General features: G+C 41.5%; 1 protein-coding gene across 4 annotated transcripts in view; it reads left to right on the top strand.

Annotated features, from left to right (window-relative positions):
- Window positions 1-11,448, top strand: part of CMC1 (C-X9-C motif containing 1) — a 79,468-nt gene extending 68,020 nt beyond the window's left edge. For all 4 annotated transcript variants that reach the window (XM_020993303.2, XM_020993305.2, XM_020993307.2 and 1 more), the window contains exons 3-4: window positions 6,665-6,755; window positions 10,910-11,448. In XM_020993303.2, the coding sequence (XP_020848962.2) occupies window positions 6,665-6,755; window positions 10,910-11,030 (212 nt within the window). In that variant the 3' untranslated portion in view covers window positions 11,031-11,448. The remainder of the gene's footprint in view (window positions 1-6,664; window positions 6,756-10,909) is intronic.
- The last annotated feature ends 1,438 nt before the right edge of the window (window positions 11,449-12,886 follow it).

The following is a 12,886-nucleotide window of genomic DNA, read 5'->3' as shown; positions in this document are numbered from 1 at the left end:
CCTCTTGTTTGGCCAAATCCAGCTTACTCTGGCTCATAGATCTTACATTCCAGGTTCCTATACAGTATTAATGTTTTGCAGCATTGACTTTCCTTTCATCGTCAGACATATCTGCAGCTAGGCTTCCTTTTGGCTTTGCTCCAGACCCTTCATTGGTACTGGAGCTACTTGTAGATGTCTTCTGCTCTTTTCCAGTAGTGTGTTGGACAGACACCTTTCAACCTGAGGGGCTCATCTTCTGGTGTCGTATCTTATATCATTTTAATATTGCCTGTGGAATTTTCTTGGCACAGATATTGGAGTGGATCCCCATTTCCTTCTTTTTTCTTTTTCTGGTGATGTGATATGGGTTAAATGACTTGCCCAGGGTCACATAGCTGGTAAGCATCAAGCGTCCGAGGCCAGATTTGAACTCTAGTCCTCCTGACTCCAAGGCCGCAGCTCTATCCACTGTGCCACCTAGATGCGCCCCCCCCCATTTCCTTCTCCATTGGACCACCTTTTGTCTGAACTTTCCACTATGATCTGTCTATCTTGGGTAACTATGCACAGCACAGCTCCTAGTTTCATTGAGCTACACAAGCCCCTCTGGGTAGAGTGGGGGAAATCATGACGATTTGTCTTCAAATACCTGAAGAACGAGTCTGTTTGTCTGCTAGGCTCCAGAGAAGAGAACTAGAAGAACTAGCACTGGAAAGGGTGATTTTGTTGTCTTCGTGTAAAGAAAAGTTTTGTAACAGTTAGCTGTCCAAAAGCTTAGGTAATGAATGGACTGCCCTGGGAGGTGAGGGGCTCTTTTTGTTACGTAGAATGTGTGGAAGGGGAGGAGAATAAAATAAGTCTTAGAAGGTCATTTGGAACCAGATTCAGTCAACACAAGCAACAAGTGTTTATGACATATTTACTGTGTGCCGGGGTCTTGTGATAAAGAGTAGCTCCCCAGCCAAGATCAGGAGTTTAAAATTTATTTTGTAAGTGGTGGGGAACCACTGAAAGGTTTTGAGTGGAGAAGGGCATGTGATTAGAGTTGTTCTTAGAAAGGTTACTCAGACAGCCTTTCAAGGACGGATTGAGGAGGAAATAGAACAAATTGTGTCCTTGTCCCCTGACAGTTGGCATTACAAGGGAATTAAGCTGCACCATGTAAATAACTAGTACTAATAGGCCATAGTGATGCTAATTTCCACTGGAGTTTCAGTAACTGAGGGTTGTAATTAAAGTTACAATCGAAAATAGCATGTTAATAAGGAAGATTTCACAACTGGACTTGATTTGCCCCCTCGAATGTTCACGTTCTGCCTTCTGGGTCAGCCACGTGTGCCTAACCCTAAGAATACTTCCTAACATGGCCCCTGGGTTGTTTTTAATCTCCCTCCCAAGGAGATGTTAAAGGGCCGGGTCAGAGTAATGACTATATTTTGAGTATTCCTAGAAGGCTGTCTTCTGTGTCAGAACCTGCCCTGTTCTTTCATCCTTGTTAGGATGAACACACTAGAGATAACTAGCTGGAGTCTGTGCGGTCACGTGGTAATGATGCTTCCTATTTACATGACCATTTATATACTACATCGAACCTTGAGAAGTCAGAATCTGTTGCTTCTGGCTTTTATTTCACTAGAACGTCATGCCTTTAACCAATCAAAACTAATAAAGCTAACAAGTGAGAGTGACCTCCTGTTGGCTTCAGCTGTTTTTTATTTCACAGCTTCCAGAAGGGAAGATTATTACAGAAAACAACATAGCACCCAGGCATTTGTCTACTGGGACTTGAATTCAGAGTGTTGGCTATATGTATCTTCAAATAAAAACCACTTTTAAATAAAAACATGGAGTTTAAATTATATATAAAGTGGGTATATTAAAGTTCAACACTTTCCTTCCCCCTTCCCAATTGCTACCAGCTGCCAGTAGTATTTTATTTTTAAACATTTAACCCCTTATAATTCAGAAACTGGATCACACCAATTTTTATGCATATCAGGAAAGAACAAGTAATTTTGTTTTATTATAAATTTTTTTGGGGGTGAGGCATTCAGGGTTAAGTGACTTGCCCAGGGTCACACAGCTAATAAGTGTCAAGTGTCTGAGACTAGATTTGAACTCAGATCCTCCTGATTCCAGGACCAGTGCTGTATCCACAGTGCCACTGCCTCTAACAAATCATTTTATTAAAACTTGGTTCTTTTTTTTTTTTGAAGAATGATCAAGATACTTAGCCACAAAGGTTATTCTAAGCAGAATTCCATTTCATATGCTAAGTTCAGGATAAATGTTATTATTCATTTTCTTATTAAAAATTAATCATCAGGACCTCCTGACAGTTGTTAATCTTGATAAAAAGGAAGCCATGTGGCTACTAGGGCCAAGTGTACAGATTTCAAAGCCTAGAACTGTCCTGAGTCACCTGGCTGCCTCCCACAATCTCAGATTTTTAGAACGGGAATGTTCTTAGATTAACTTTTCACTTTCCAGAAGCAAAACTGGGCTCCAGCGATGTTACATGACTTTTAGAGGCAGCTGGGTGGTGCAGTGGATAGCACACCATGCCTGGAGTCAAGAAGATCTGAATTCAAATGCCATCTCAGAAGGGGGATACTAGCTGTGTGACCTTGGGCACTTGCCCCAAAGGGTCAGCACAGTCAGTGACTGAAACAGATATAAGATTTCATTTGATATCAGCCCATTTAAAAAGTGGCATTGAATGCCTCATTTCTAAATGGGTCATGGTGATTGTGTTTGAAAAATAGTGTAAGACTTTGATGACTAAATGCAGGGGAAGAGAGCAAGAGAAGGAGACATGCCTGGTGGGGCCCCATGCAGAGATGATACTTGACAAAAAAGATTGAAGTAGGCTCATTTTTCTTTTTTTTCTGTAAAAAAACATTACTATTCAAGTCAGCTAATTTCAATGAATTCTTCTTTGCTTAATCAGAGATGATGTTTTATTTTAGTTATTTTGCCATTTGGATAGGATAAAGGGTATTATGTGGAGCCATTCTGGGAGGACTGGATTCCTGCAGCAGCCAGGGGCATCTCCTTCCTTCTCTTTATCTGTTCCCCTGACTTCAGGCCACCTGGAACCCGAGTATGATTGGATGTGATGGGAGTCGCTAACTCTTATTACCTCGTGTGAGATAGAAGAACCCCAGACTTCTTACCATATGCCCGACCTTCAGGCCATCCCATATGCCTTTCTTCTGCCTCAGCCACCCCTACCCCCACCCCCACCTCAGTATTACTGATGTGTCCTCAGGACTTTGGGGTCTGGCCATCTGCCCTGTGGTTGCATGCTTAGGACTTTCACAGGGTGGCTAGGTGTCCCAGTGGATAGAGTGCTGGGCCTAGAGTCAGGAAGACCTGAGCTTCAATCTACCCTCAGACTACCGTGTGCCAGGCACCATGCCGAGTGCTTTACAGATAACATCTCATTTGATCCTCACTGCTGCTGTTATCCTCATTTTACAGATGAGGAAACTGAGGCACAGGTTAAATGACTTGCCCAGGGTTACACAGCTGGTAACTTATCTGAGTCCAGATTTGAACTCGGGTTCTCCTCACTCCATATTCAGTGCTTGCTGTGCTTTCTGATTCACTCATCCAGCCCGCGGGTCAGTGCATGTTTGATGATGACATATGCATTTGCTTGTAATTGTAGTCTTGTGAGAATACTGATCGAAAGCGCTCCAGATCACGTGACTTAATTCTGAGGTCTTCCTTTATTATTTTTGTGACTTTTTTTCTAGAGATCTTTCTGTTAGTTACAAAAAATAAAATACAAAATGCACGCAGTATCCGCCTTGTTTGACCAAGGAAAGAAGGAAGAAAACAAGCCTTTATTAAGTGCTTACTGTGTACCAGACACTGCGCTAAGCACTTCACAAATGTCGTCTCATTTGATCCTTACAGCAGCCCTGGTACATAGAGACTATTATTATTCTCATTTTTTTGTGAGGAAACTGAAGCAGACAGATGGAGTGGGCAAGCGCCCAAGGTCACACAGCTGGTATCCCCCTTCTGAGATGGCATTTGAATTCAGATCTTCTTGACTCCAGGCATGGTGTGCTATCCACTGCACCACCCAGCTGCCTCTAAAAGTCATGTAACATCACCGGAGCCCAGTTTTGCTTCTGAAAAGTGAAGAGTTGATCTAAGAACATTCCCATTCTAAAAATCTGAGATTGTGGGAGGCAGCCAGGTGGCTCAGTAGATAGAGTGTGGAGCCTGTAGGGAGAAAGAACTGAATTCACATCTGGCCTCAGACACTTGCTCCAGCTGTGTGACCCTGGGCAGGTCACTTCACCTGTTTGCGTGAATCCACTGGAGAAGGAAATGGCAAACTACTCCAGTGTCTTTGCCAAGAAAACTCCACGATCAGTATTGGTGTGCTATGGTCCACAGGGACGTGACTGAAGAACAGTTTTGTTCCACCTTTTGCCTTATTTCAAATATACTAATTCCACAGGAGATTATTTTGCCTCCCAGTGTTTTTTTCTTCATAGGACTAGAAGGTGTTGGTAGCAGATCTGAGTTTTTAGCGTTTTGCAAAAAAGTTGGTACCGGAAGAGATTAGGTCATCGCTGGCGCAAAATCTCATTCTTGAGATTTGAGAAAAGTAGCCTGGCAGTTCTGTGGTTCTAAGTTCTCAGAAGACCAGCAATTAGACAAATTCTTAGTATTTATTGGCTTTTCAATGCAATCAATATTGACGGTCCTCCAGACATGCTGTCGCATGGCAGCATCTGCCAAAGGCATTGGCATTTGTTTTTGGTCCTGACCTGTGATTTCTTTGGTGAATGGAGGAAGCTTCCTCTGTCCAGGCAGGTCAGACTGCTCTCTGGCTGCGATCTGCAGACTCTCAAAGACTTGTCTTTAGTAGTAGTTATCGTTTCAGTCATTTGCATGTAGAACAATGTGTTCTGGCTTTTTTAACATGGCGATATTATTTGGCCCTGTGAGTGATGAAAGGCAGACGAATTTTAAATTGGATTTGTTGCTGAATACTATTTGAGAAATTAGTTGGCAGTATTAGCAACATCACTCTAGATATATGAAAGTGTGCTAATGTGCTATGTGGTATGAAGGAAAGATCCTAATTAAAACCTTGTTGCTAAACAAGTGACAAAGACCTTACAAACAGCTGGAGGCTTCGGGCCAGTCACAGTTATTCCTGAAGAGCAGATTTGGTCAAGTGAGAAAATGCAGAGAATGTATGCCTTCATCAGATTTGCTCAGGACACAGAACAGTGCTGCCGTGCACAGCCGCTGGTCTGCCATTTGCTACTCATAAAATGGCACAGGAAAAGACAGTTTAGAAATGGCAGCACCAAGGCAGGCTGTGGTCGGTTTCTCAGTTTAACGAGAATTAGGTTTGGAGAAGAATCAGCTTTTAGTATCAAGCAGGGCATTTGCTGTTTTGCTGGCCTGGATGTTGATACTTTACGTGAAGTAAAAGGCGTTTTTTAGACATCGTCATCCACATTTAAGAGCAAATACTCCCCCTGCTAGAATCCATAACATCAAATGATCTTGGTCGTGTGTTCGCTCTGCTAGACCACTATGTTGTTGGTTGGCAGTGCGGAGCAGGCCTCCCTCTGAAAACCTGTGATTGGCACAGATGCAATTGATGCCATCCTGCTTCCTCTCTCCTTGCTCACACCCCCGTCATCCGCCATCCCTACTCTATGTTCTTGCTTTACCTCTCTGTGGGCATTTATTTCTTCCGTTGAGGCTCAGCTCAGGTGCCATCATTTCCCTAAAGCCTTCCTTCCTGCTTGTATCCCCACAGGTGAAAGAGAGCTAGCTCCCTCTCCTCCAGTGTCTTGTAGCCCTTTAGATTTGTTCTTGGTTTTATCACATCTTACTTTGTGTTATCCTTACTTGGGTACAAGTTGTTCTCCTGCCTATACATATATAAATATATGTTTATGCATATGTGTATGTGAATGTGCACACACAAAGTATATGAACACATGTGTGTACAAATACATAGACTGAGGTCCTGTCTCTAGCTGAACTGCCAGGTATTCAGACTCTACTGCAGAGAGCGCAGCTCCAAGGGGCTGGCCGTGTTGTTCAGATGCCAAGTGTACACTTGCCTAAAAGATTATTTTATGGAGAACTCACGCAAGGCAAGCACTCACACGGTGGTCAGAAGAAGCGATACAAGCACACTCTCAAGGTCTCTCTGAAGAATTTTGGAACTGATTGCGTGACATGGGAATCACTGGCACAGGACTGCCCAGCATGGCATGCCCACCTCAAAGAAGGCACTGTGCTCAGTGAGTGAAGCAGAATTGCAGCAGCTCAAGAGTAATGTGAAATGCACAAATTTAGAAACAAATGCACTTCAAATGTTCACGTGGACTCCTTGTATCTGACCTGTGGTGGAACCTTCTGAGCTCGTATTGGTCTGATCAGCCAGTCGGGTGCACTGTACCTTGACTCCAGCATGGTGACAGTATCATTTTGGGCCTCTTTGAGAATGAAGGCCAAAAACCAAACCAAATCAAGCCGTCTGATCTGCTAAGTTATTAGGTTCTTTGGAGTATGAACTGTTACTTGCACAGCACCGAATACATACGGTATTATTAAAATTAAAGTCATCTTTATGATGAAAATGTTTTCTTTGCTTGCTGCACAACATTTTCCCCAATTGTCATTTCAGACTTCACCAAATGCTGCAAAGACTCTGGCTTTCTTATGGTGGTAAAATGCCGGAAAGAAAATTCGGCATTAAAAGAATGCCTAACTGCACAGTAAGTAGCCGAATCAACGTGTTGTGCTTGTTTTCTTATGTATGTCAAATAGTTCTGCCTCTGATGTACTCAGAGTGTCCAGGAGGCCTCTGTTCACAGGGGCAGATTATTTCTCAAATGAGTCAACCAGTCAACAAGCATTTATTAAATGTCTCCCGTGTGCCAAGCAAAGAGTTAAAAAGACAAAAATGAACCAGTTCCTGCCCTCAAGGCATGTATATTCCTGTGGGGGAGGAACATGTACATCAACAACTAGATACTGAATAGATTCAAAGGAAGTATACGGTGGTTTCCCAAGAGTCAGAGGAAGGCACTAGCAACTAGAGGGATCGGGAAACATCTCTTGTAGAAAGTGACCTTCAAGCTAGCCTCGAAGGACATTCAGGACAAGAGAAAGTGTAGTCTGGGAATGGGGAATAACATGGAACTGGAGCTGACATGTCATATAGAGAGAATGGCAAGGAAGCCAGTTTTTCTGTAGTGTGGAATATGTGAAGGGGATAAAGACATGCCAGACCCAGCTTGTAGAGGACTAGACCTAGGGCTTGCATTTTCTCCTAACAGTAACAGGGAGCCCCTGGAGCCTCTTGAGGAGTTCCGTGACTTGGTTGGCACCATGCTTTAGGAATATCTGCTTGGCACTTATGTGAAGGATGGGTTGGACAGGAAAGAGTTTTGAGGCAGCGCAGTCAATTAGGCTGTTGGAAAAGTTAGGGTAAAAGGTGGTAGAGCTCGAAAACCAGGGTGGTGGTTGTGGGAATGGGGAGAAGGACATCTGTGTTTGAGATGTTGTAGATGGAAGTAGCCTGGGCAGCTGATGGGATATGAGGGGTTAGACAGGAGAATCAAGGATGACTTACCTGTACAAAATTCTAGAACCTAATATTTAAGGGATAGTTAATGAACAGGTAGAAAAGGAAACAGTGACAACCAAAAGCTATCACGATGTCCTCAAGAAGAGTTTTTGCCAGACCAACCTTATTTCCTATGTTGACAGGATTAATAGACTGAGGTCAATGCTGTAGATATAATTTGCCCAAATCTCAAGAAAGCTTTTGACAATCCCTCATGCTATCTTGTTGGAAAAAAAAAAAAACATGGGTTAGAAGAATAGAATAATAAGAGGCTAAATGGTCAGTTCCAAATATTAACCATTAATTAGTGCAAAATTTTAAAGGTTTCTACTAGAGATCTATTTGTGGGTAAATGATGAACATTTTTATCAATGATTTTGACCAAGGCAGAGATGATATGCTTACCAGATTTGCGATGACACAGCTATGAGAGATGCATGTTGGATAACGGAGAATAATTTTCAAAATTATCCCTATTAAAATTCATCTTGTTAGATATGCTCCCAAAACATCTCAGTGTACCAGGACTTCGGGTCAGATTGAATAAGATGAAATGTATTTGGGGTAAATGTAAGTTATAACATTTGGATTTAAAATTAACTTCACAAGTACAGTATGGGGGAGGGGAGAGACCTGCCTATTAAATAATTCATTTGAAAAATTAAAAAAAAAAAGACTTACCTGGTAATAAAGAAGTATGAAGTCCCTGAACAGAATAGAGAAGCTAGCAAAAGAGGAGGTTTTTTTGGGGGGAATATAATGACTTGTTTAACATATGTTGAGTTTGAAGTGGTGCAAATGTCCAGTCTTCAGCTGATGATTTGGACTAAAGCTCAGTAGAAAGACTTAGGGTGAATATTTAGGTCTGAAGGCTATTGTTGAGCCCTTGGGGGCTGACACAGTCAGTGAGAGAGAGCACAGAGGAAAGGACAGAGCTTTTGGGGACACGCATGGTTAGGGGTAGGGCAGGTGCTGCCTGAGTGGTGATGTAAGAGGAGTGAAATATATTAAAGAAGAGGGAGGGACTGCAAGCTCACAAGGAGAAGGAACATTGCATCCAGGGCACAGAGGGCCGGACAAGCTAGCTTGACTGGAGAGCACTCAGAGGACCTGTTCAGGATTGTGCGGCCAGTTTGTGGCAGAGGTGGTAAGCAGAGCTCCGGTCTTACTGATACAAGAACAGCTCTCTATCCACTACTCCACACTGCCCCTCGCCTCCAGGATTATAGAAATATTCATGTGGTGGCTGAATAGAAGATGGGTTAGGACTGGAAGGGACTAGAAGCAGAGTCCACTGAAGTCATCCAGATGAGAGATAATAAAGGCCTAAATTGAAAGAACGTGATGTGAAGTACATTAGGAGATGGATGTGAGGGGTGTTGTGAACTTTGAATCAGTAAGACTTGGCAATATAATGTGGAAGGAGAGGAGAGCGAAAAGGGTCAGGAATGACGCTTGAGGTTGGGAACTTGGTTGACTAGAAGACTAATGGTGCCTTTCAACAGAAATCAGAAAGTTTGGAGGAAGAGTAGGTGTGAGACAATGAGGATGTGTTTGTATTTGGACATGGTAAGCTTGAGGTGCTGTTGGGACATCAAGGTAGAGAGGTGTCCAGTGGCTGGGAACGAGAACTGATGCGCTCACCAAGGGAAAAGGAGGGTCCCCAGAGCCAGGGGAGCAAGAGCCAATAGTTAGATCTGTAAGAGGAGAAGAAGAGCATTATCTTGGAACCTGAAGTAAGATGGGGTGATCGAGCTGCAGCGGTCATGGAGGATGAAGACTGAGGCTACTTGATTTATCAGCTAAGGCAGGAGGGGAGAACCTGCGGCCTCAAGGCCATGTGTGGCCCTCTAGGTCCTCAAGTGAGGCCCTTTGACTGAATCTAGACTTCACAGAACAAATCCCCTTAAAAGGATTTGTTCTGTAAAACTGCTGGGACTCAGTCAAAGGGTTGCACTTGAGGACCTAGAGGACTGCATCTGGCCAGTCCTCAAGAACTCAGGTTCCCCACCCCTGCTAAGACATTGTTAGAGGACTCGCTATTTGACAGAAATTGGCAGAAATAGGTAAAGGCCAACATCCCACACCACAAAACAGGTAAGTTACAAAGGGATGTGTAAAAAGTAACATAAAAAAAATTGGAGGAGTAAGGAAGAAATTTCCTTTCAGATCTACAGATAGGAGAAGAAAGCAGGACCAAATGAGAGACGGAGGAGAGCATAGAAGAGAGGGACAATTTCAGTTACATAAAATTTAAAAGGTTTCTGCACAAACAAAACTAATAACTATAACTGGGAAAAAAGTTTTGCAGAAAGTTTTTCTAATAAGGGTCTTATTGTACATATTTGTAAGGAACAGATCCAAATTTATAAGAATAAGAGCCCTTACCCAATAGGGTAGCTTCTTCTAGGGAAGAAATCCAAGCTATCGATAAACACATGAAAATGGCCCAGATCATTAGAGAAATGAAATATCAGAACTACTCTGAGATTCCATCTGATATCCATCTGATTGGCCAACATGACAGAAAAAAAGAATGGCAAATCTTAGAGGGAAACAGACATACCAATATACTGTTGGTAGAGCTGGGTATTGATACAGCTCTTCTGGAAAACCGTTTGGAACTATGGTGAAAAGTCACCGAACTCCGCATATTCTGACTCAGCAATACTACTACTGTGCTTTTATGCAACCCAAAGAGATCAGAGGAATAGAAGAAGCTGTTTGTACAAAAGATAGTTTTGGTAGACTTTTTAGTAAGGAATACAAGAAGGCTAAGAACAGAAACTAAGGGAATGTCTACCTATTGAGGAATACCTGAACATATTGTGGTATATGAATGTAATCTAATATTTTTGCACTGTTAGAAATGACAAGGTAGTAGGTTTCAAGGAAACTTGAGAATTATGAACTGAAGCAGAATAATGAGAGCCGAAACAAGAGAACAATTAATAAAATAACAGTAGCATGGGGTGGGTGGCAGGGCAAAGCGAACTGGAGTAACAAAAAAGAAAAGAGACTCAATTTTTTTGAACTTAATATATGATTAAAAAGGAAAAAAATGCAATTTTGTGTGATCTTTTTTTCCCTTTTCTTCTGAAAATAGCCATTTTATTTGTCTGAGATAAACCAGGTGCTTTACTGCTGCTGCTGCTACTACTACTACTACTACTACTACTACTACTACTACTACTACTACTACTACTACTACTACTACTATACTACTGATGATGATGATGAAGAAAATTTACTGTGTTTGATTTTTAAGGTTTTCATACTAATTTCTTTTCCTTTTTATAGCTACAGAAATCCAGATTTTTATGAAGAATGCAAAATGGAATATTTGAAGGAAAGAGAAGAATTCAGAAAAACTGGAATTCATTCTAAGAACAGGTTGCAGAAGCTTCCTACCAACATTTAGCAAAATAGCTAATTATGAATCATTTTTACCCTAATTTCAATGGCAAGAGTACGAGGTGCAAGAAGCCAGTATCTTTGGTTTTGCCCCTTAATATCATGGAAATATTTTTGTTGTTTGAAATAAATATCTTTTAGTAAATTTCTCTAACCTTTAAAATTCTAATTCATTGGTTAGAATATGACTGAATGATGGAAGGAATGTTTTTATGAATAAGATGGAAGAACTGTCTTTCCCTCCAGATGATGGACCTCTAAGATCTGCAGCTTGTTACCTTCACTTGTCCAGAGTTTCACACTGCTTCCCCTCTGTTGTACTATGTTCTTAAACACCTTTTATTCTTGAGCTGTTTCATAAATGAATGGCTGTGTGTGTTTCCATCCACAACTTGATAATAAAACGTGAAGGCTTCTTCCCTTGGCATACGCTTCACCCCAGTGCCTGTTCCGTAGTGAGTTTCCATCAGTATTTAATCAGTGTGAGTACCATTCACTTAGGGGAGTGACCCGAACAAAGCGCCAGCATCAGTCGCCTTTCACACTTGCTAGCCTGAAGGGTTGATACAGATGTTATGAACTTCAGCCAGTCTGATGGGGCGGGGGAGGAGTGGGTTGTTTTCAGGCATCGGTCTTAGGTTCTGTCCTAGGTGTGTTCGCAGCCAGCTTTCTTTTTGTTTTCATTGAATACGCATCCCTTTGGCTGGCCAGCTGCTGCTTGGTTAGAGTGACAGTGAAACTCACTTTATGTGACAAGAAGATAAGGATCAGAGAGAAGGGAAAGAGAATAGAGTTGTATACGATGGAAATGCACGTCTATTATAATGCAAAGTCATGGTTTATTTAAATACATTAAGTTATCTTTCTTTTCATGGTAGTAACTGAGTTTATAATACAAATCTTTTGGAGGAAGTATGATATAATGTAAAGTAAGTTTAAATATATTTTTAATTTGAATGAGCTCATTGGGGCAGAGGCTGTGCCTTGCACCTTTCACCCTGTAATGCTTCATAGTAAGTACTCAAATCCTTGATCTCTGGTCAATTTGGAAAGATTTTCTTGTTTTAAAAAGTCTTTCTTTGTTCATGTTTTGCCATTGTGTGATTATAATTAATTACCCCTTAGAAAACTTACATACTCTTTCCCTCTTTTATGTACTTTTTTTTTCAGCCTAGATAACTTTGTGGTAGTTTTGAAAGGAAAAATCTTTAAAGCTCATTTATGAACTAAAATGACTATTACTATTTTAACAGATTTTTAAGATATTCAATTGCAAGTGCCTTTAAGCAAATTATGTGGAATTTTAAGCTTCCAAAATTGATACAGTGAAGAACTAATTTGTCTTAATTTACTTGAAACCTAATAATTAAAATCTCAGACTGGCAAATATCTCTCAGTTTACTAATTTAGTTCAAACTAAAGTAAATGAGGAGGGAAGGAAAGTTGTCAAAGCAATAAGTGTGGGGTTAGGTGATTTCCAGATATGGCAGAAATTTCTTTGGATCAAAATGGAAAAATGGGTTGATAGATGAAGGAGACAACAACTAGTAAGCCAATCAGCCAGATCATCTTTTCCTATCCTCGTGGCTAAGACTCAGTTTTACTTATTGCAATTTCATCATCTTGGCTTATAATATTCCTCTCCACCTCATCTCCTGACATCATCCAAATTTCACCTTGACCACCAATCTTCCACTCAAACCTCCTCAGCCCCAGTGGCATCCATTATTGCCTCATGACTGCCAAGGAGTGGAGTTGTTATACCTCAGACCCCACCATCCCCAGACTTCCAGCTGCTGAATGTGGATGAAACACTTTTATGGCCACTGTCCTTCCATCTCTCTCAATCCTTTCCCCCCAGAC

This window comes from Phascolarctos cinereus, unplaced genomic scaffold (genome assembly GCF_003287225.1).
Source record: "Phascolarctos cinereus isolate Bilbo 61053 unplaced genomic scaffold, phaCin_HiC Scaffold_1;HRSCAF=81, whole genome shotgun sequence".
In the NCBI taxonomy this organism is placed as follows: Eukaryota; Metazoa; Chordata; class Mammalia; order Diprotodontia; family Phascolarctidae; genus Phascolarctos; species Phascolarctos cinereus.
The sequence above is the reverse complement of the archived record's forward strand: the minus strand, read 5'-3'. Positions and strand labels throughout refer to the sequence as shown.